This window comes from Myxocyprinus asiaticus, chromosome 29, assembly GCF_019703515.2.
Source record: "Myxocyprinus asiaticus isolate MX2 ecotype Aquarium Trade chromosome 29, UBuf_Myxa_2, whole genome shotgun sequence".
NCBI classification, from domain to species: Eukaryota; Metazoa; Chordata; class Actinopteri; order Cypriniformes; family Catostomidae; genus Myxocyprinus; species Myxocyprinus asiaticus.
The window spans coordinates 22,953,704-22,978,110 of record NC_059372.1 but is presented as its reverse complement, the minus strand read 5'-3'; the positions used below and the strand labels follow the sequence as shown (position 1 = coordinate 22,978,110).

Here is a 24,407-nt window from a genome sequence, read left to right as displayed (position 1 = left end):
TCTGGTGTAGGAACATTTTGGCTTTAAGCCAAATGAGAGAGGAGAGCCCATTAACGTGAATGAGCCGGTATGTCGACTTTGTTTAAAAACAGTGACAACGAAAAGTGCAATAAAACTAACCATCCCATCCAGTTTTCCGAGCTGGGAACAAAAACCGCAGTTGGAGATGGAGAGGGGCCTTCCCGACTTCCAAATTCCAATGTCTGAATATTCTTAAGAATTAAAAGTTAATTGCTCTTTGAAAGGGTGTAATTGCATTATTATGCTATTATATTATCATTATATCAGTGGCAAAAAAGGTCTTAAAATGACTAATATAGTTTATCACAATTATTTTTGGGACAATATATCGTACAACAAAATTAGTTATCATGACAGGACTAGTGGATGCCACGCTGAATAGAGTGAGCCTCTGCACGCGCTAAGTCTCTGCGGTAATGCGCTCAGAAAGCCATGTGATAAGATGCGTGGACTGATACGTCTCGGAAGCAGAGGCGACTGAGATTCGTCCTCTGCAAATCACAGTAACTGTGCTACCATGAGGAATTTGAGAGTACTGGGAATTGGGAATGCCAAATTGAGGCGAAAAAGGGGTAAAAAAATGTTTAAAAATAAACAAAAGAAAGCATTCAAAGCCGCTGTTCATTAATTACGATTTGACGGATAAATTTGCACCTCAATTGGACTCGTCTGATTAAAGTATGTTATGTGAATTTTCAGAGGGCTTTCCGGTGTTTTAAGAAATTACCATCTTAGGCCACATCCACACTAATACGTTACTATTTTCAGTTTCCTAATGTCATCGTTTTCCGATACTAGAGTGCATTTTTTAAAGTCTCCATTTTCGGTGGAGGAAAACACTTCCAGTGAGGATGAGAGATGTAAATGCAGCAAAATCAATGCGTTTTTAAACAAAAACAGATTAGTGTGGACCTAAGGGCCTAAGACATATGATTTTGTGTTATTCACAGCTATCGCAAAAAAAAAGAAAAGGGAATTGACTTATTGTTTTTCGTTCATGCTGAAACTATTAAAGCTGCACCTGCAAGATGGTTAGTCACACTTGGTTGTACATACAGTTCTGGTGTGCTCAATCTCAAACACTGAGGCTATGTCCACATCAATCTGTATACATTTAAAAACTGTGTTTTATTTTTTAAAATGCTCTCTGTCCATGCTGCCATTTTCAAGCGTTTTCCAAAAGTTGCTCATCCACACTGAAATGTATGAAATTTTTTTAATCCCCTAACTGTGCATGCGAAAAATCACCGTTCCATGTACGGTCTGAAACACAATTGTCCTCGTGTCCTGTTGCCGGACAGCAGTTCCAAGTAAACTTCCCGTAGCCTTTGAAGGAATGCAATGTGAAGGTTGTACAAAGTAATATTTATCTTCAACAACGCTTTCAAAGTGAATAGCAAGCACAACAGCGCCTCTACAAAATAGTCCACCATCTTGATTGTTTTGGGTTGAATGGATCAAATGACTGCGTCATATGACAACAAATACATCATAGTTTTCTGATATCTCCTTTTCCCCTATCTGCACTACAATGCAAAGACGTTTCGCTATCAAAAACGCCATTTCAGTGTGGACCGAAGGCCAAAATGTAGAGAAAAATATGTGTTTTCAAGCGAAAACGTGCTAGTGTGGACGTGGCCCGACTGAGTGAACATACCCTCAGTATTTCTAGCATTTAGACTTCTCTACTCTGAAGCCCTCAGGAGATGATCGTTAGACATCTTTAATTCAGAGATCCATTGTTTCATTATTACATAACGAAGATCAAATACCCTCTCTTATTTAACCTTGTTGTTTTTAATTGACATGACAGTTTAATCTTGTTAATAAAGCAACACAGTGGGATGATCCGGTGCCTCTTCTCCTTAGAGTCAGAGTAATTACAACTTCTAAAACTTTCTGGAAGCTTATGTTTGGTCTGGGGTGTGTGACATTGAGATGTATCCTGCGGCAGAGATGGGCAGACAGACTCTTCTGATAAATGATGGCTCCCTGGGAGGCAGGGCTGGATGAATGCCCTGGGTCCCTGAGGACGTGTGTAGTATGTTTCTCTGCAGTGAGTGTCTTTCAGTGTAATCCCATTAGGAACACAAAGAAACAAGAAGGACGGCCAGCAAGTCTAAATCTAACATAGATACACCGTCTTAGAGGTTTCCGACTCTCTGATTGTGACCTCTTAGATATCCATGCAATCTACACGACACGGCCAAAATGTGGACACCTTAAAACCACACCCATATGTGCTTGTTGAACATTTGTATCAAAACTATTACCATAGGGAGTTGGTCCTCTTTTTGCTGCTATAACAGCTTCCAATCTTCTGGGAAGGCTTTTCACTAGATGTTGGAACATGGCTGTGGTGATTTGCTCCCATTTGAACACCGTTATGTTGAGGGATGGGGTCTGGCTTGCAGTCAGAATTCCAATTCATCCTAATGGTGTTCAGTGGCGTTCATGTCTAGGTTTTTTGCAGGCCAGTCAAGTTCCTTGCTTTGTGCATAGAGGCAGTATCAAGCTGGAACAGAACATGAATGCCCATTCTACTAAAATGTTTGTCTAAGGAGATTGATGTCTGTATACTAGATTTTATGCACCTTCTGAAATAGCTAATTCTGATAATAAGCAGGGGGTGTCCAAATACATTTGGGCATACATTTGGTCCCCCTAGAGATAAAGAAACAAAACATACACATGCACACACACATACAATTGTTCAGCAGGACATGGGCCACTGTTATTTCAAAGCACACTCGGACACATTTTTGGCCATTTCTGTATACACATTTATCCCCATAATCCACAACTACAGCTAGTTTTTCCTCCAACACATGCATTAAGGCCTTGGACAGTAACTGTCAGGCACACAGATACAAAGGCTAGACTAATGGAGCGGCCTCATACACTCTACTGGAGTAGGGCTCAGTATATCTGGCTAATTACAGCCACCCCTGCATGGCACTGTTCAGCAGCGATACATTGAATGCTGGCTCCGGTCAGCCTCTCTTAATGGGAGCTAATGGTTTCTCCAGTTGTAATGGCTGGCTTGCATGGTTAGATACTATTGGAGTCACTAAACCCTTTTGGTCAGGCTTCACACTCCCCTCCTGTGAGAGTCGTCCTATTATTGTGTTAGTTTATGCTAGTCCCTGACCTGGCATTTATGCTTTCATCCCGGCTTTCTCCCCGCCTGCCTTACAGCTGGGCTTTTTTGTTTCTTTTATGTCCATGTTTGTCTTTGTTTTTAATTCACTACTGTTCCATCAAAACAAAGTGGCTGAAAGGCCGAACAAAATTAAAAATGCACATCAACAAATCTGATTATCAGCATTAAACCAACAAAAGAAAATAGTGTTCTGACTCACAGGGCCCCTACACAGTGTTCACTGCTCCCTACAGTACTCACTGAGCAGGAGATATCTGTAGAATTCCACTTTGCCCTGTAACACCATCAAACAGAGATTACACTTGTTGCACATATTTTGAGTATTCGAGTTTTATGACATAATATACTCATATTAATAAATATAATCTAATATAATGTAATGTAATGTAATGTTATATAATATAATGTAATAGAATAATTTTTAAGCAATTTTTTAATCTTAAAGAATTTAGAAATGTATAATTTCAAAATATACTGCTGTTTATTGTCAGTTCATTTTAATTCATAATGCATTTAGTAAGGGACAGGGGCTGACTGGGAAGAGAAATCGGCCTGGATTTACACAGAAACTTGCGCAAAAGTTGTTGTTGGGGGGGGGCGGGTGTCCTTTTCTGCATATCGTTGCCCCCTTTGACATATCGCGGTGCCGTTTTGTGGACCGTTCTGCATAACGTGGCGGCCCATTTCAGCTTATCGTGGCCCATTCGGCCCCTTTTTGCAGCCAGCCCACCAGGAAAAGTCCCGGTTCTCCCGATGGCCAGTCTGCCCCTGGTAAGGGATAATGTACAGTCAGTCAGTTGTTATCACGAAACAAACCCAAACAGGGTGATCAGGCCTTGTATTACCCTGAAGGGGTTTATTTTGCAATAAATGAACATAAAATATTGATTTGTGTTAAATTTAATTTTGTAATTATGTGAGAAGATATCACTAAACGGTTACTTTCGTAACCTCCGTTCCCTGATGGAGGGAACGAGACGTTGTGTCGATGTAGTGACACTAGGGGTCACTCTTGGGAGCCCCAGATGCCAGCCATGGCGTGCATGGTGGAGATGGCCTGTCCAGCGGCACCGCAAGCCTTAGTCGCCAGAGACGACGTAACCCTACAGGCGCTGGACGGGGGTCTCAGGCAGCGTTTTGCGGGCACAGGTGCACCGCAACCGCCTTATCCACCTGGGGAATCGCCAAGTACCCCCTGTCAGCCCCACCATCGAGGGTAGTGAGAGCGGAGGAGCTCAGAGACCAGGTCCAGACAGTGAAAGGTGCCCGCCATGACCTCGTGGGCTCCTCATGCACCTCCGGGAAGAAAGGGACCGGAGCGGGGCATGGCCGTGAGCAGCGCTCCGGGCCCAGGAACCAATCGTCAGGCTGCGAGGGTTCAGGGGGGTGGAGGGTTCCACTCCAGCCCGACACACGTAGCCGCCCGGACAAGCATGGCTGCCAGCTGCGCGTCAGGCTGTGAGGACGCTGGGTGGGAGCCCAGTCGAGTCCTCAGCATCAGACTGGGCAGCCCGGTCTCCGATGCTGCAATCGAGAGCTCATCCAATATGCGAGCGCCAAAACAAGATTGCGAACTTGCCCTGAGACAAGCCGGCGGTCTCATCCCAGTGGGGCAAACGAGCGTACTGGGGAATGGGAGGTCCGTGGGGAGTTACCCGGCAGAGTGGCTCCCATTGGGGTCCCCAAATCTCCCCCAGTGCTAACCGACGCAGCCTCAAACCCTTAGGTAGAAGGACCGAGGCGGGGAGCCACTGGGGTGGTCTTTCCCTCTAACGAAGGAAAAACCGCGACCGCAACATTGCCATGGTCACGTTCTCGCAGTGAGAACATGATCCATCCACAAACGCTGTCCCTGCGTGGGCAGCGCCCAACCACGTAAGACCATGATCGTGGCCATCGGAAGCGGAGAGGTAACAACCACAACCAGGAAATACACACAAACGGAGAGGCATCTTTAAAAAGACGCTCTCCATTAATGCCACTCTTTTAGAAGGGAAAATATACTCTTTCAGTAGGAAGAATATACTCTTTTAGCTGCTGAAGCGCCCATGGGCGTTCTCTGCACTTCACCAGTGCAAGAAGGGGAGAAGCCGCTGTAATGCGCCGTAAATCCAACAGCTTTTCGAGGAGAATGGATCAGCAGAGTAATTCAGCTCACTGAACACAACCGCTCGGCTCCGAAGAGAAAATCTGAATGAATGGTTGCGAGCCAGCTCCTTTTATACCCGTATGTCCGGGGAGTGGCATGCAAATTCCTTTTTTCAAAATCAGAGGTGTTTGGGGCTCCCAAGAGTGACCCCTAGTGTCACTACATCGACACAACGTCGAGTGAGTGACAGATAGGGAACAGACAAATTCAACCTTGTTGGTGTTTATTTTGTGAAAATTACTGCTCATTATCCAGCTTTTTTTTTTTTACAAGACTACATGCAAAATAAATAAATGGACATGAATCATTGATTTGAGTTGAAGTTTTTTGTATTAGCTTACTTGTAGTGATCACACAGTGAGCCGAGAAGTTGGAAATGTGACTCGAAATCCCTGGGTGTGCAGTTGTTACCAGAAATATCAGACCACTAGATGGCACCATTGACCAATCAGAATTGAGTATTTAAGAGAACCGTGTAATAACTAATGTTAACATATGCAACTTTTAATGTTAAAATGTATTAGTATATTTTGAAATTGACTTTGCCTTGGGAGCTGACCCCAAAGCGAATGTTCCTATCTTTTCAATGTTATTTTAATGTATTCTACAAGCTGTCAAATAAAAAATAAAAGCAATATTTAAGAAAACAAAAACAAAAACATGTATTATGTTCGAACTACTGTAATGTGTTGGAAATTAAAAATGATTTTTTTTTTTAAAGCTACCTTTATATTCTTAAATTTATATAACTATAATAATAAAACCCCTGAATGTAAATGAATGCAACTTGGTTATATTTTATGTGTCTTCTTAAATGTTATGTTACTCATGGCCATGATAATGGTATGATAACAGTCACAACTCTTGCACTTTATACCCTTAAACAACTGTGTAGTAACCAGTCCTGAGATTAATTAAACTTTATTATTTTTAAAAAAGAATAAAGACTTCTCTTCACCACGTTTATTATTTCAGCCAAACTTCGTGAAGTATTAAGGTGTTGCACAAAGAGTTAGATGTTGTTGAAGTCACTATCTGCATTGTGCTAGACCTTTTTGGTTGGGCTCTATACTCCCTTCTTTTGAGAGCTGTCCTATATTTGTGTTAGTATATACTAGTCCCTGACCTGGCATCAACGCTTCCTGTAAGCCCAGCTTTCTCCCCACCTGCCTTTCTGATTTCTTTTATGTCCATGCTTGTCTATTTGTTTTTAATTCAGAGCCTTAGAATTATTGTGTTTGGTGTGTGTGTGTTATTTGCTTTCATGATGTCTCTCTATCTCTGTTGCTTTGTCTTCATTTCCCGCTTATTTTGTTCCCGGTTCCTTTCTCTCTCTTTAATGCCCATGTTTCTTCCTCTCCCCTCTGTCATTTTGTTTTGTTTATGTGTTTTGTCTTTATGTCTCTCATTCTTGTCTAATTTCCTCTGTCCTCTCTGTCTCTGTGTCTCTTTTCTTTTTCTTTCTGTCTGTGTGCCTTTCTCTTCTCTGATTGTATGACTTGCTCGCGGCTTGGCATTGTCTTACTGCGACACTGGCTGATAAGTCTTTTGTGTTGCCCTGTTTCTGGAAAGTGTGGAGGCAGGCGAAACTGTCACACTTATTTCAATAACCATCTTTGCATTTCTATTACAGTTATGTGCGATCTTGCCTGGGCCGGGCCCCAGAGCCCCCTGTGGCCACATATAACCATCAACTTCCACCAACTCATCACTTCCCTACCATCAGATGTCACCCTTATCTTTCACATTTCTCTATTTCTCCTCAATTCTTGACATGCCTTTGCCAACAGCTCTTTCAGAGGTGGCTGGAAGATGCTTTCGAAAAAGAATGTGTCAGGTCTTGCGATTGGCACGTGCTCTCCTGCTTGAAGTCTGACTCCCATCATTTCCCATACCAGTTCCCTCCTATCCCATTCCCATTTAACACTATTCTTAGGGTTTGGCATCAAGGATCAGTTCTTATTCAGAACTGGATCTACTTTTAAAAACTACTGGAAACAAATTATTTTTCAGACATTCGGAAAAAGAGTTGTGAACGTAACTAATGTTGCCCGATGCACAAACGAATAAATCTTATGAGCTGATTCTTTTTAATTGGGGGGGTTAAAGGTAGACATGTGGAGCTTATAATTTTATACAAGCACTTACATTAATTCTTCTGTTAAAGCTTGTTTATTATTTGAGCTGTAAAGTTGTTTTAAATCATCGTTGGTATTCAACATTATGCCACAAATGCAGTCTATTGAGTTTAACTTGTATTACACCCAGAATATTACTTTAAGTAGTGACTTAAATCAGTGTAATAACTGACTGGTTGCTCATATGGCAACATGTAGTTAAATATACATATTCAACAGTTTTGTTGTAACAAATAGTACTTTAATTTAATCAGAAATGGTGGAAAACTTGTATATAGATAAGGACAGGTTGATTATAGTTGCCTCCTCAAAAGAGAATTGTTAAAGATCCAGAGTCCTTTAGTGGACTCGTAATTAGAATTGTTATATTTCTTACGATACCCATCTCTAACTATTCTGTTAATAAATGTGCCAAAAAGGCCTCAAATTTTAAAACATAACGCAGCAGATTAAATTATAAGCGTTATATCAACAAAAGACAATGCTATCTTACAAGAACCATGACATACTTTAAACATCTCAGTTTTTCGATTTATTAAATCTGATGTCATTTTCTATCAGTCTCACTCGTTTCATATCTTGTCCCAGATCCTTGCAGTGACAAAGAAAACAACTTGAACTTGGCCTGTCGCGTGGATCCAAAAACTTACAAGGAGATGACCTTCACCCCACCAGAGTCCTGTCCACCAGACAGAAAACCCATCTGTGCCAGCGACGGGCGCACCTACAAGAGTGAGTGCCAGATGCTGCGGACAGCCCTGCAGAACAACCTGGAGCTCAAGAAGGTCTCCACTGGCAGCTGCAAAGAGGAAGGTTAGTATCTCAGCATCAACTCCCAGGAGCTCATGCTCGCATCTGATAAAGGAGCCCTACGGCCGCATTTGATTTATTTTGTCATGGCTGCAGCGAGGAAGCTCTGGACAAATTAAGTCAGGTTAGCAGTACTGTCATGCCTACATGATACCAATCTCCACAAATCCAATTTGCCTGTCGGGCTATGGCAGGTGTATTGTGGCAGGGGTGTATCTTCACGGGTGATGAAAAGATCATCGCTGCCTTACTCTCAAGCCCTGTGGCAAGGCGTGTACGGTGGCTTAGTGTGTGTTTGTGTGAATTGTGCATGTGCCTTGAGCAATTGTGGTGTTATTTGTGGGCCACTGTTGTTTTGGCATAAACCAATTGTGTGTGTGTGTGTCTTGATGTAACTCAAGAAGCACTACCAGTTGTCTCAGATGAATGTCTTACACTGTAAGATGCCGTTCAGACCAAATGTGTTCTTGAGCTAAAAAAAGCTAGAATCCTGCAGGGCAACAAATGGAGCAGAATGCAGGTGTCTCGAGACGTGCTTTTAAAAGTTCAAGTTCTTTTTAACTAGACACCGCATATAAAAAATATGTCGCTCCTGCACAAGACACTGAACAAACAGTGAGATGAGGAGCAAACACTTCTGTCTAGTCCATGTTTGCAAAAAAGCAAAAAAGGTAAAACAGCACAGATGGATGCAAATATATGTTCAGTGGGAATGTCCCCTAAGACACAAGGCTTCCTGATTTGCTTCTAGCTTGTGTTTAGGATCGACCCAGTCAGTATGTGAATCAAAATCCTCACTCATTCTGAGTATCACAGCTCCAGTTGATGGATTCCCCTCTGTGTGTATGTTTGTATTTTTAGTCACATTATCCACTAAAATAAAATCTGAAGCAGTGTTTCCTGCACAGCTACAGTGTGTAGGAGAGCTGCTTCACCGCTACTGAATCTGCAGCATCACAGCAAAATATATTAGCTCAGTTGTCAGCTTGTGAATTGAATGTAACGGGGGAGAAAGAGTGGATGCCGTGATATAATGTGTTGACAAAAAATATTCAGCACATTTTTCTATTGCATCATCCACATTTATAAGGTTAGTGAAACTTGAGTCAATCTAATTTGTTACTGCTTATTTATGGGGGATTTTTCAATTAGGGACAATTTTGATAATGTGACTATATTTTATCTATGTTAAAAGGTGTCCTGGAATAAATGACCTTGATCGACCTTCAAGTCGATTTTGGTACCATGATGTGGATTTTTGTTATTGTGTGTGAAGGTATGATGTGTGATGAAATTATTTACTTTTAGAGAAAAAAGTTGAACTTGGTAAACAAAGCAAGTTAAGTAGCTACCAGTTAAATTTTAATTATTAAAATATTTTTTAAAGCAGATGTATGTAATTTTTGCACCACTAGCGCCATCAAACAGAATTGCAAATATAAACTATGCTTTCAAAACAGCTTTTTGAATAGACTTCCCATCTGCCATTGGTCAAACAATGTGGTAGTCCCGCCAACTCACGGCATTGGTTGAGTAACATTGTTGGGTCTAAGCATGTCACTCAAAACAAACACAGCAATTTTCATAGTGCCACAGAAAGACAGTGCTTACAGTTAAAAAAAAAAAAAAATTAACCCATGAATGGCTTACTTACACTCACTGAGCACTTTATTAAGAACACTATGGTCCTAATAACATGCCAGACGTGGTCTTCTATTGTTGTAGCCCATCCGCCTCAAGGTTTGACGTGTTATGCATTCTGAGATGCTATTCTGCTCACTACAATTGTACAGATTGGTTATCTGAGTTACCGTAGCCTTTCTGTCAGCTCTAACCAGTCTGGGCTGCGTTTCTCAAAAGCATTGCAAGCTTAAGTTGATCATAGAGACCATTGGCGCCAGTGGTTTCTACGATCTACTTAGGCTTACGGTGCTTTTGGGAAACGCAGCCCTGGCCATTCTCCATTGACCTCTCTCATCAACAAGTCATTTTTGTCTGCAGAACTGCCGCTCACTGGATGTTTTTTGTTTTTGGCACTATTCTGAGTAAACTCTAGAGACTGTTGTGCGTGAAAATCCCAGGAGATCAGCAGTTACCGAAATATTCAAACCAGCCCGTCTGGCACCAACAATCACTCCACAGTCGAAATCACTGAGATCAAATTTTTTCCCCATTCTGATGGTTGATGTGAACATTAACTGAAGCTCCTGACCCGTATATGCATGATTTTATGCATTGCACTACACCCACACGATTGGCTGATTAGATAATCACATGAAAAGTAGGAGTACAGATGTCGCTAATAAAGGGCTTATTAAGCTGGGATAGGAGAAAGTATTTTAACATAGAAAAAGTTACATACTTTAAGCATTGTTTTTCTTTCAAATTATCCTATGGACACAAATGTTCCTCTAACTGGAGAATCACCATTATATTACAATGTACTGTTGGCTGGAAGGAAACCCTACACTACAATTCATGAGATTCCATCTGCTTTCCAACCACCTCCAGAGAGACCGCTCTCATCAGTATGTATATCACATCTTTAAAGACAGGTTAGATAATGCAATCAAACCTAAATCAAGCTCAGATTGTACAATAACATAATAGGTCTCTTAATTTTCTCAAACAGAAGAAAGGCTGCTGTAATTACACACCGCTACGGCCCATCTGTGACAGCTTAACACAAAAAAATTCCTCAAATCAATCTGAATGGAATAAGATAATTGATTAAATAATCAGGCACGGTAATTAATTCAAAACCCTTGAGTAAGTCAGTATTCGATGTCTGATTGAGCAAGTGAGCTAGGGAGAGCGAGTGAGCTAGGGAGAGCGAGAGAGATGTCTCCAGTCAGTGTTGATTAGCGTGAGGCCAGTTAGCGGTCCACTGCCACATTGTTGAAGTAAGTATACATGTTTCTCTATTCTCCAGGGGGTTGTTCGAGTGGCTGTAAGTTCAACGCACAGTGTTTGCTGGAAAATGGATATTTTCGGTGTTCCTGCGACCCTATCCAATGCGATGGCACGTACAAGCCCCTTTGCGGAAAGGATGGCAAGACGTACCCCAATGAATGTGAGAGGAGACTTCAAGAGTGCCGGACCAAGACCAACATCCCCATCAAACAGCAAGGGCCCTGTGGTGAGTGTGAAACCGTGGGGAATTGTTGGATTGGCCTCCCACACTGTATAGATGTTCCACATCTTTAATTAGAATTGTATGTCTTTTGTTTGTTCTGCTTGTTTGCGTCTATTTGAATGTGTTTTGGTGGGAAACTCTTGTGGAAGGTGCTCATTCTCTTTCATTGCCAATGCACTCTCATTCTGCCATTAGCTCTGATGACACATGAAACTCTGACTTCATGTTTCATTCCTGTCTTCACTCCTCCAATGCCAGTCTTCCACGCCAGCCTGTCCATGTCTCGTAATTTTCCCCCACTGTCCATGTTTTCGTTTAATGTCCTTTTTGGCTGTCTTTAAACCTTGATTTTTTCTGTTCCAGTGTGTCTCTCTGTCTATCTTTGTCCATGTGACGTCTGCTCAGGGCTGCTGCTGGACACACCACTCATTGCGAGCTGGAAAGAGTTCAACCTCTGACCTTTCTTGTTGGGGATTCTGACCTGTAGGTCTCCTTCAAGTGGCCCTCAAAGTGCTGGTTTAATGTCTTCCTCCTACCTCTACCTGTCTCCCTCTATATCTATGTCCTTGTTTCTTTGCATGATTGGATTGGCCCTCCCTGCAGCTCCGGTACATGTGGTGCTATTTGGAGGGCAATTGAGGTTATTGAGCTCTTCTTCTTCCAAGTGCTGTGTTTGTTTGGATAAATATTTGAACAATCCTTCCGACCCTAATGCTCTATTCCTGACGTTGTTGCCCAGTACCTGCTTGCATGATGCATGCATGCAGCCCCCTTGTTAGGTGCTATCTTAGTAGCCCTGCTACTCTTGGCCAGAAAGGAGAGAAACATACTCTACTCAAAAACAGAGTCATGAATACTTGGCCAAAGTGTGAATGTGTGTAGTTTCATACTTAACATGCATACTGTGGCAGTAACAAACCTCAGTATTTAAGGTTACCTTAGAGTTGCCTTCAAATTTCTGTGTCATTAAATAAGCAAACCTCAGTATTCACTCAGCACTTAGGACAGCCCTACAATAAAAAAAGAAGATAAATAGACAAAAAAAATAAATAGGAGGTAATAAGAGTGCGCAACACAGCTTATGCACATCCCGAGCTTAGTGATGTGCTTCAGTGTAACCAAAGTGCTTCAGAAGTGCGTAAATGTAAGATTATTGTGGGTGCACAACATGTAGTTCATGGCATCCAACAGTTTTTTCTTCTGCATCAGTTTATTAAAGCAATCTGTTGTCTGTCAGACACCCAAACATAAAGAATCAGCAACAGACTCTATACAGATACTGTCCACAGCATCTCACAAATAAACCTGTGGACTATGCATAATAATGGGAACATTGCTTACAGCAGGTGATTTAAAGTCAGACAATGACTAAAATTGAAATTTATCATTGAATACAGTGAATTTGTACAGAAGCAATGCTTTACATAATGAGGACTATTCAGACGCAACTTTTCAAGTTTACTGGCTGATAGTAACTACACGAAAAACTCTTTTATATTATCTATTTATACATTATATATATAATATTTTTGCCACGTGTAAAAAAAGCATTTCACGGTTTTTTACCGTGGATTCGAAATCCTTAGGGTTAAATTAACCATGACATTTTTAATTGCGGTTAATAGTAAAACCGTATGATCACGGCATCCCTAGTTCTGACACATTTCGAAACGCAATGTGTACAATTAAGCTTACGTAGCTAGAAGCATTTGCATTCACATACTTGTTTAGAGTATATTTCGGGATTTAAGGCTATAATATATGGTTTTCTGTGTGCCGGGTGTGTATACTTTTTTGACCACAAGCCCTTTCAGATGCGTTTGATGCATGCACATAAAACAAACAAACCTCAGTATTCAAAGGGGCGTTCAGTTTACCTTAGAGTAACTTCAAATCTCATAAAACGATCGCCCATGTCGCAAAAGATGAATGGCTCTTCAGACTTCAGCATCACTGTCATGTCATCATGGGACTGTAAGGAACATTGGATGAATGTTTTAAGACAACAAACTCTATAACCAGTTATGACAGAGCTCCTGATAAAAGTTTAAATGATTGGGATTGGTATCGGCCAATCAGATGACAAGAAAATTGGTAATTGGTATCGCTGTAAAAAACCTGATCGGAGCATCCGTAATGAGCACAAATGTGCTGTGTACTTTGCTGATGAAAAAACATTAAATCTGTGCAAGATGTAGTGTACACTAATTAAATTTTGGCCCTAACTCTTCACTTTAAACCACAAATGTTAAACTCAAATTCTTAAGGCAGCTATTTAAAAAGGTTTTAATAAATAAATAAATGGGGTCTGGACAGTGTGTTAATTATGTGCGGGGGAAGTGTATCCAGGGCTGTTTTGGCAGGGTTCACAATTCATACACATTTTAGCAGTACAGAAATATCTCTCTCATTTATTCTAAATGCTATGTGTGTCCTACTCCCTGGCAGCACAGACAGTATGGGGTAACTATAGTGCTAGTTGTATCTCTCCTTTTTCCCTTGTTTCTTCTCTCCTCACTTTCAGCCTTTATGACTCATCAGGATTGTTTTCTAGTCTTCTGTTAAAGATGCATAAATTTACATGTGAAGAGGAACAGTGCTCGTGTCTTCCACTTTATTTCATTATTTCTGACAAAGTAAACGTTTTAGTCCTTTCAGGCTTTCACTGGTGGCAAATACAGCATTTTTTTTTTTTGTTTTTTTTTATACATTTATTTACATTTACATATTCTGGAAGTAGAACATTAATTAAACATCAAAAGGCTCTGTGGTAGACCTGAGCCAAGCATTCTGCCTTTCATGTGGTCCCCAATACAGAGATACAGAATATTGGATACCTGCAGTCAGCTGATGTTTAAATGCAGAAAATTTGTGTTTTGTCTTTTTTTGTGGCTTTTTTCACCTCCCTTCACACCTCTCTCTCTCTCTTTATCTCTTTTTTTGGGTTAAATTTTTCTCTCCTCCCGTTAGGTTTTTACAGAGACAGTAAAAGGTGGAGGATTTGATTTGAAAAATGTGATTGAAAAAACGTCCTGGTTATTTGCGTAACCTCCGTTACCTGATGGAGGGAACGAGACGTTGTGTCGATGTAGTGACACTAGGGGTCACTCTTGGGAGCCCGAGACACCTCTGTTCTTTGATAAAAGGCCAATGAAAATTGGCAAGTGGTATTTGCATACCACTCCCCCGGACATACAGGTATAAAAGGAGCTGGTATGCAACCACTCATTCAGGTTTTGTGCTGAGGAGCTGAGACAAGGTCCTGGCCATTTCAGCGGGTAGTTCAGCATTGTGGCAGGAGGGACACAACGTCTCGTTCCCTCCATCAGGGAACAGAGGTTATGCAAGTAACCAGGACGTTCCCTGTCTGTCACTCACTGTCGACCACCCAAAAGATAGAGACGGGCTAGCCCAGTCGTGGCCTCTTATCCCCCTTTTTTTTCCACTCCCCAAAAAAAGGGGGATTAACTGACTGGGGCCACCAGGTCTAGTCGGGGGGTGTCCCTCCCAAGGGGATGACACCGTGGAGACCACACCCCACCCAGAGAGAGGGGGGGTATTTAAGTGGAAATACATCACATGGTCTTGCCGAGCTATGTCGGAAGAATGCCATGTGGGGAAGTCCCATGGTAGGTCCTACCCTACGGGGGAGGAGTTACTACAAGCATGGTGACTGGGGCAGAGGGGCCTCTGCCCAAGGAAGACACAGTTTGCCAACAGGGAAACGAATTAACGGAAGATATACGTTGCATGGGGTTAACCACGGAGAACCACCACATGCGGAGCACCTACCCAAGTACAGGGCTTATGTACTGAGCCGGCAGTGAGTTTCTCCGCAAACTCGTCTGCCACAGGGCTCGGAGGAAATCAACCAGGGAACACAGTTTGTGAACACTATTGGGAGTTAACAGCGTGCGTCTTCAGCTCAGGAGAGGTGAAAGGCGCTATGTGTAAGCGATACACCTGGCCGGCTGTCCCAGACTTACCTGCTTGTGCGTGCCACTACACGGGACGAAACCGGTTCCACCCGGATATTGTAGAACCTCGCAAAGGCGTTGGGTGTTTCCCAACCCACTGCTCTGCAAATGTCTGTTAGAGAGGCGCCCCTGGTCAAGGCCCAGGAGGCCGCTACACCCCTGGTAGAATGGGGACAGCCGCCCTTCCAACCTCTCCTGCAGGAAGGAAAGCACCGATCCGACTGCACATCTCTGGGGGTCTTCACGTCGGGAAGAACACCACTTAGGGAACAGACGCCACTTAAAGGCATACAGGCGCCTCGTACAGGGGGCCCTAGCCCTTGACTTAAGTCTTCCGTGTCCCATCCAGGGGCCAGACGTGGAGATTCCAGAGGTCTGGTCGCGGATGCCAGATGGTGATTTTGGAATTTGCCGGGGGGGGGGGGGGCTGTCACGAGGAGTGTGAGGTCCAAGAACCACATCTGGGTGGGCCAGTAGGGTGCTACCAGGATGACCTGCTCCTCATCCTTCCTGACCTTACACAGGGTCTGTGCAAGTAGGCTCACTGGGGGAAACGCATATTTGCGAAGTCCAGGGGGCCAGCTGTGTGCCAGCACGTCTGTACCGAGAGGTGCCTCGGTCAGGGCGTACCAGAGCGGGCAGTGGGAGGATTCTTGGGAGGCAAACAGGTCTACCTGTGCCTGTTCAAATCGACTCCAGATCAGCTGGACCACCTGAGGGTGGAGTCTCCACTCTCCCCTGAGGGTAACCTGCCGTGACAGCGCGTCCTCTGCAGTGTTGAGGTCGCCCGGGATGTGAGTGGCTCGCAGCGACTTGAGGTGCTGCTGACTCCAGAGGAGGAGACGGCGGGCAAGTTGTGACATACAGCGTGAGCGCAGACCACCTTGACGGTACCGTTGCCGTGTTGTCTGTCCGAACTAACACGTGCTTGCCCTGGATCAACGGATGGAACCTCCGCAGGGTGAGCAGAATTGCCAGCAACTCGAGGCAGTTGATGTGCCAATGCAGCCGCGGGCCCATCCATAAGCCGGCGGCTGCGTGCCCGTTGAAAACAGTGCCCCAGCTCATTTTGGAGGTGTCTGTCGTAACCATGATGCACCTGGAAACCTGCTCTAGGGGAATGCCTGCCCGTAGAAATGTGAGGTCGGTCCAAGGGCTGAAGAGGCGGTGACAGATCGGCGTGATGGCCACGCGATGTGTCCCGCGGTGCCATGCCCATCTCGGGACTCGAGTCTGAAGCCAGTGCCGAAGCGGTCTCATATGCATCAACCCGAGCAGGGTGGCCACCGTTGAGGATGCTATATGACCCAGGAGCCTCTGAAAGAATTTCAGTGGAACCGCTGTTTTCTGTTTGAACGCCTTCAAACAGGTCAGCACCGACTGTGTGCGCTCGTTTGTGAGGCGCATCGTCAATGAGACTGAGTCCAACTCCAAACCAAGAAAAGAGATGCTCTGAACCGGGAGGAGCTTGCTCTTTTCCCAGTTGACCCAAAGACCTAGTCGGCTGAGGTGCGAGAGCACCAGGTCCCTGTGTGCACACAACATGTCCCGAGAGTGAGCTAGGATTAGCCAATCGTCGAGATTGTTGAGAATGCGAATGCCCACTTCCCTTAACGGGGCAAGAGCTGCCTCTGCGACCTTCGTGAAGATGCGAGGGGACAAGGACAGACCAAAAGGGAGGACCTTGTACTGATACGCCCAACCCTCGAATGAAAACCGTAGGAAGGGTCTGTGTTAAGGTAGAATCGAGACGTGGAAGTACGCGTCCTTCAGGTCTACCGCCACGAACCAGTCTTGACGCTTGCCAGAATGCGTTTTTGCATCAGCATCTTGAATGGGAGTCTGTGTAAAGCCCGGTTCAGTACTCGCAGGTCCAAGGTTGGCCGCAACCCACCGCCTTTTTTCGGTACAATGAAGTAGGGGCTGTAAAACCCCTTCTTCATCTCGGCCGGAGGGACAGGCTCTATCGCATCCTTCCGTAGGAGGGTAGCAATCTCTGCGCGCAAGGTAGCAGCGTTCTCACCCTTCACCGAAGTGAAGTGGATGCCGCTGAACCTGGGCGGACGCCTGGCGAACTGAATCGCGTAGCCGAGTCGGACGGTCCGGATCAGCCATCGCGATGGATTGTAAAGAGCAAACCACGCATCCAAGCTCCGGGCGAGGGGGACCAAGGGGACAATCACGTCGGACGTACCGGCAGGTGGGGCCTCGCGGTGGGGCGGAGCCTGAGGTGCCACGCCATGTTGTGGCCGTGCTGAGTTCAGGAACATCGAAGCACTTACCTGGCTCCTTGTGACCACCCCCGGAACAGCCTGGGAAGAGGCCTGTCCTCGTGACCCGTGGAGACTGTCACATCGGGTGCGGATTTGTGCCACAGCTGGGCGCGCAGGGGCGGGGAGACTGCCGCTGGAGCGCCGAACCTGCAAGGATGAAAAGGTGGACGGTGGTCGTGATGACGGCCGTGCACACTGGGTACGTGACCCAGGGAACAAGGAAACCGCTCTTTTGCTGAACTGTTGGGTACCGCAGCCACTTGGGTATGCGGTGAAATTAAATGAAAAAGCAACAAAAGATTTTCCTCCCGGCCCTCCACCGGGGGATGGAGTGGTCTGCTTAACAGCTTCATGGTGGGTTTCGTCGTCCCTGGGTCACCTGTCTCAGGGGCCCTTCGAAGCCTTCCGTGGGTTCTTGGCAGCCAGCCGTGAAACGGGTGGCATCTGCCTCCTGTGGTGGGCTCCACGCCGGGGCCGGGATGTGCCGGATAGCCTCCGTCTGCTGCTTCACTGTCGAGAACTGCTGGGCAAAGTCCTTGATGGTGTTGCTGAATAGGCCAACCTGGGAAATGGGGGCAGCAAGGAACCGTGCCTTGTCGGCCTCACCCATCTCAACCAGGTTGAGCCAAAGGTGGTGCTCCTGGACCACTAAGGTGGACATCGCCCGCCTGAGAGTCCGCACCGTGACCTTCGTCACCCGGAGAGCGAGGTCGGTCACCGAGCGCAGCTCCTGCATCAAATCTGGGTCGGAAATATCCTCGTGCAGTTCCTTTAGCACCTTGGCTTGGTGGACTTGCAGGAGAGCCATGACATGCAGGGCGGAGGCGGCTTGTCCAGCGGCACTGTAGGCTTTGGCCGTCAGGGACGACATAAACCTACAGGCCTTGGATGGGAGCTTTGGGCATCCGCGCCAGGTGGCGGCACTCTGCGGGCATAGGTGCACTGACACAACGTCGAGTGAGTGACAGATAGGGAAATATAGATAAGTTCAACAGTCAGGTTCTGGAAATTAAAATCCCATTAATTGTCTCCATAGAGTAATAGATTTTTAACAATAACTTATAAATCTTTAAAGACAGCTCTGAGCTCCGAGGTTGTAACTCAGTGTTAAATGCTTCTCTTCAAGCCATCAGTCCAACATATTATTTATTTTTTTTTTATTATTGTGTTAATAGCAGAATTCAAAACTGCACTACCCATGATGCTGCAGAAAAAAGAATCAGAAATCCACCAATCAGAGAATCGTGGCAAAAAAATAAAAGAGCAAAAAAAACTCATTCCACCCCTTGTACTGCATCCATTTTTTTGGAATTGTGCCCACAGCTCTTTAGCATTACTCAATCTCTCTCTTATAAATATTGTAACAAAAAAAATCAAAAATGCCAAAACTGAAAAAAACAAAAAAACAAAACACACACACACAAAAAAAAAAAAAAAAACATTATTATTATAATGGTTTAAGTACCAAAAGTGTTTAGGGTCATTAGAGACACTAGGTATGTAAGAGTGATTATATTTTTATGATTATTTCATATCTATATAAGTTTGCTATCACAGGATATCTATTTCTTTATTTATTGCAAGTGGAATGAGTACTCTTCATACAAATAAATAATATATCACGTTGATTTTCTGTGCAACAATTAATTGACAATAATGGGCGTGTGCACTTACATATTATACATGTTTTTTCTTACTCAAGGTGGTGCTGTTGTTTCAGTGATTGACTTGATTTACATTTGACATTGCTGTTTGATAAAGAAAGAACATGGAAGTAAACTATAGTCATTTTTATTTGTATAGCGCTTTTCACAACACACATCGTTTCAAAGCAGCTTTACAGAAAATTATGCTATAACAGAAAATGAAGCTGAAATATCTGTAATATCTTAAAATCATTGTGCGGTTTGTTAAAAACTTGATTGTAAATTTGTGTTTTCTTTGGAGAGAAATAGAGCTGGGTCACTCTGCGAGAGACCTGATTCGTTCCAAAATCAAAGATATCTGCAGTACTAAGAAAGGTCAACAAGAGACTGTAGCTCATAAGTGGAAAAAAGAAAACATTGTAAGTAAAAAGGGGTAAAGATACAAAAGACAAGACTATGTTTCCCCATCTAATAGTATATCTGTATTCTTTTGATGGAACATTACAACGTTATGGTGTATATTGAGTTCAGGCTCCATTAACATCAATGTGGGGGTTTTACACTGTTATTTGGATGTCTGTGATGCAACGGATGAATCTAAGAGGCCCTGAGTCAAAAGGACTTGGGAAGTGACAGATACATGAAAGACTTCAAAAATATGTAATATGGCAGAGTCAAAGATTAAAACAGATCAGAGCCACCTGTGGACCTTTACGCACTCTGATGTCTTATGTGGACAGGCACAGAAAGGCTTCTACATCACAAACAGAAAGATAGAGAGAAGGCCTGAGCCACTGTGTTCCAAAAGCTTTTAAATTTGTCAGAGATGTCAGAGATGCTACTTATGTTCAGCCTGGCACCTCACTCAGAATCTGAAAGAATAAAATCTTATCTCATTCTGAGTAAACAGATTTTTTTTTTCTTGTTTAAAATTCACATACAGTGGGGTCCAAAATTCCTCATAAAAAAAAAAAAAAAAAAATCTGGGATTCAAAATCTAATTTAAACCTGGAAATAAGAAGTGTTAGGCTTTTTTATTTTTTATGTGCAACAAAGAAAAGTTCAAATTTATTTAAGATTCTGCACTATTTGTACATCATTAATCAAATGCAAGCAATTTTGCATCATTGACCATGTTAACTCCTTTGTACAATCATTAGGTTTGAACAAAACATGCCAGCTCGAGTGCATGCTGTAATTAAAACAAAAGAGACCATACCAAGAGAGTATGCCAAATTCTAAGAAATACTGAAATTCAGATAAATTCATGTTTTTACTCATATTATTATGCTAATAATATAAAAGCGGTGGTCTCTGACCTTTGGACCCCACTTTATTTGTTAAAACTCATCTGTCCAAGACATTTTCACTGATATGTGAATAGACTTGAATCTGTGTAGATGCCATATTCAATTTAAAATATACTGTATGAAAACTAGACTGTGAGGGACGGAAATACAGTTTATTCAATATATCGTACCATGTTCTTGTGCAATGGTATTTACATGGTACTCTGATGTACTTCAAAGAATACTAGTAAAAAAACAACAACATGTTATTGCCATGGTACAGAGACATACCATGGTGCTTTGGTACTTTTGTGATTAGTAATATTAGGTTACGTATACATTTTCACAACCCATATTTTTTTCCACTGGAAATTTACGGAGGTTGGCAAGGTACACAATTGTACCACATATTAGGTCTCATTCATAAAGCACAAGTAGAATAATTTGGTTTACAATAAAATTTGTTATGCTCGTGTTTTATGAATAAAGCTCCTTAAATGCTATCCCTCACAGCCTCGTTTTCATTTGCGTTCAATTAAACACACTGTATGATCTGACTGAAATCTATGAGACCTTAAATGATGAGCTATGTGCATTAGCATGGCTCAGCTCTGTCCAATGTAATTTCAGAGCACTTTAACTCAGTGGGTGTGCCTGCTGTAATGGACTACTAATGATAAGGAAAGAAAGCAGTCTGTTTCTCTAGGCACCACAAGATGGATCCTGCAAATGAAGCTGACCTAAATTCAGAGCTGTCATTGTAGTCAGGTTAATGCCGAGCGTAGAGTGAGCAGCACCTCAGAATGCACCAGCTTGCTGTCTGCCTCTCTGTTCCTGTAGAAGTAACTCATAAAGACTAACAATGGGCTCAGACTTACTGGCAATGTAATTGAGCAAAAGCTGCGTGAAAAGAGGTGCCTGGGAATCGGGTGCCCCAGGTGACAAGACTTTCTGATTAATATTTATCATTTGCATATTTATTTGATTAGCATCTCTTGCTGAATAACAGCACAAACTTTGTAATTTATATAAAAAATAAAATAAAAAAAAAAACAAGTTAAGCACCCATTGAACTTTCGAGGGCCCACAGAGATAATGTGTAATGAATCCAATTAGACGGGTAGATTGAAGAACCAGGGTAGCGTGATTATAATTAGCATGAACGTTTGCACCTTGCTGTGTGAGGAAGGGTTGAATATGGGTCACTGTTGTACTTTGGAAGGCCCTCACCAGCAGCCTCTCTTATGTGTGTTTGTGTTAGGAGCCTCTTTGTAGAGCAAGCTTCTGTAATGCATGCCTGCCTTCCCCTTTGTTTTCCCCCATTGCTTCATCCTCCTCTGCTTTCCTTTCTTCTATGTTCAGAGTGCAATATGCAGTGCTTCTCTTAATGTTTGTGTCTATGTGAAGACCATCTGCTCAATGGATCCATGGATCCCTCTCGCTCTCTGCTCTGCTTTTGAAGGAATAGCTCACATAAAAATGAAAACTATGTCAACATTTGCTCACCCTCATGTCGTTCCAAACTCATATGATTTTCTTTCTTCTGTGGAACTCCAATGGAGAAGTATGACAGAATGTCTGAGCTGCTCTCTCGATACAATGAAAGTATATGGTGACCAGGGGTTATCTGACTCAACAAAGCACTATGAAAGTAGTCAATAAGATTTGTACACTATACATGTCTTCTATAGCCATAAAATAGCTTTGTGTAAAGAAAAGAGAGAAATTTATGTAGTTATTGATTGAAATTGTTGCCTGACAGTTATACTCACCATTCATTTTCATTGAATGGAAAAGTCAAGAGCAGCTTTAGCAGTTGGCTAAACATCTCCTTTTGTAATTTACAAAAGACTGTAAGTGATAAAGATTTTTAACAACATAAGAGTAAGTAAATGATCAAAGAATTAAATTTTTTTTGGATGAACTATTCCTTTAATGTATACAACATCCAGCAATGTTGTATTTGTATTTTGTTGTTTTTTTTCACCCTTCCTTTTCTTTTTTTTTTTTTTCTCTCTTGTTTTCTCGTTGCTGCTTGTCTTGCTTTCCGCTTGTCCAGTTTCACGGTGTCTTACCTCATCGGCTTACTCCCTCGTGGTTCAGGGAGGGTGCCAGAATTAGTTCCTTGGTTAAATTTTCAATGTGTGGGTAAAAAGAAAGTTTCGACACCTTTGAAGCCATTGTTTGGTGATAAGTCTCTCCTACAGAAACCAAACACTGCCTTTTGGGGGATTTCTGCTTGTGTCATGCTAATATTTTCTTCACTCCCTTTTTCCTCACACCTGCTCCTACATGCTAATAAATGTCAAGCTGAAGGGGAAGGTAGGGAATGAAAAAGAGTGAAGTGAGCGAGATGTGATGGGGGAATCACTGCTACATCTGTCTCTGACTATGTACGTAATAGCATACTACCACATTATTCTTACAATTGCAGGAATATATAGTATGTATACATTGCACAGTATGCATATTTTCATAGAATACCTGATGACATGCTACTTTTGTGCTGCCTTTACCTTCCATTTTCGGTGTGATGGATAAGTCGGAAGCAGTGTCAGAAATACACTTTTATATTAAGGGGCAATATTTGCCCCATGGAATTGATTTTTAGGGGCATTTTTGTATCTTTTATGAGGGCTTTTTTTTTCTAACCAGACAAAAATCACAGCGTCATCCTTTCATGTGAAATACTTTTAATAAATTATGTAAAATACATTTTTTAATCTGAGTAATTAGGTTGTTGCCTATAAAATTTAAATCACCATCAATTTATAATTTGTATGATAATATATTTAAATAATTATCAGATAACACAAACAAAACATTTAGAATTTTGTGGCCATTTTTATCCATTTTTGGTAGCAGTTTTGCCCTGAGCCCCCATTTATGACACTGACTGGGAGAAATATCGGCCACAATATTTAACATAACATATCTTTCTTGATCGGACTGCCACGTTTTCAGACATTTTTACACAAAATTAAATTTCAATTTGAAAATAGCTTTTTTTCATTTCCCAGGTGGTAACTGGATGCCACTTATTGGATTAAACATGCAATGTTATGAGGTCATGTGATAATAAATAGCATACAACTGTTTGATCGGTTTATCGTGGAATAAAAGCAACTGTTTTACTTATTTAAAAAAAAAAAAAAAAATAGTTGGCAGTATACAGTTTATAATGCACAGATTTCAGTAAGCAGTAAGCTAGTATTCCATTCCAAACACTGCCTATGATATGCAGAGAGAGAGAGAGAGAGAGAGAAAGAGAACGTGTTACATGCGCAGCTTGCCGAAACTCACAAACTCTTCTGTTATTGGCAAGATGGAATGGATATATGCAGAAGACGCTCCTTCCTATCACTATTCACACATGCCCTGTAATCCTGACACGAGCGATGGATCTCCATATGTATGAGCGTGACTACAGCAGTTCTCTGGAATAATTCTGTGCGTTTACAGTTTTACAGACTGTGCTAAACTAACTAGTCTTTCAAGCAGATGCGCTGTAGCTGACGATATTCCACCTAAGGGGCTTACAGGCCCCCTGGAGTGTGTGTTGGCTGATTGTCTGCGATCTGACAGCCCTGTAAACCGAGTTAAAACTGAAATCTTGATTAGCGTGAGAGTCTTGCTCTTTGTTTTTTGGGATTTTCTCCCCTTTTCTCCCCAATTTGGCATGCCTGATTCAAAATGCGCTCTAGGTCCTCGTGGTGGCATAGTGACTCGCCTCAATCTGGGTGGTGGAGGACGAATCTCAGTTGCCTCCATGTCTGAGACCATCACGTGGCTTGATGAGCGCATT

At 42.7% G+C, this 24,407-nt stretch overlaps 1 protein-coding gene across 4 annotated transcripts in view; it reads left to right on the top strand.

The window, feature by feature from the left end:
* The window catches only part of agrn (agrin), a 361,141-nt gene that overhangs the window by 231,211 nt on the left and 105,523 nt on the right, over positions 1-24,407 (top strand). For all 4 annotated transcript variants that reach the window (XM_051661300.1, XM_051661303.1, XM_051661302.1 and 1 more), the window contains 2 exons: positions 8,060-8,284; positions 11,214-11,420. In XM_051661300.1, the coding sequence (XP_051517260.1) occupies positions 8,060-8,284; positions 11,214-11,420 (432 nt within the window). The remainder of the gene's footprint in view (positions 1-8,059; positions 8,285-11,213; positions 11,421-24,407) is intronic.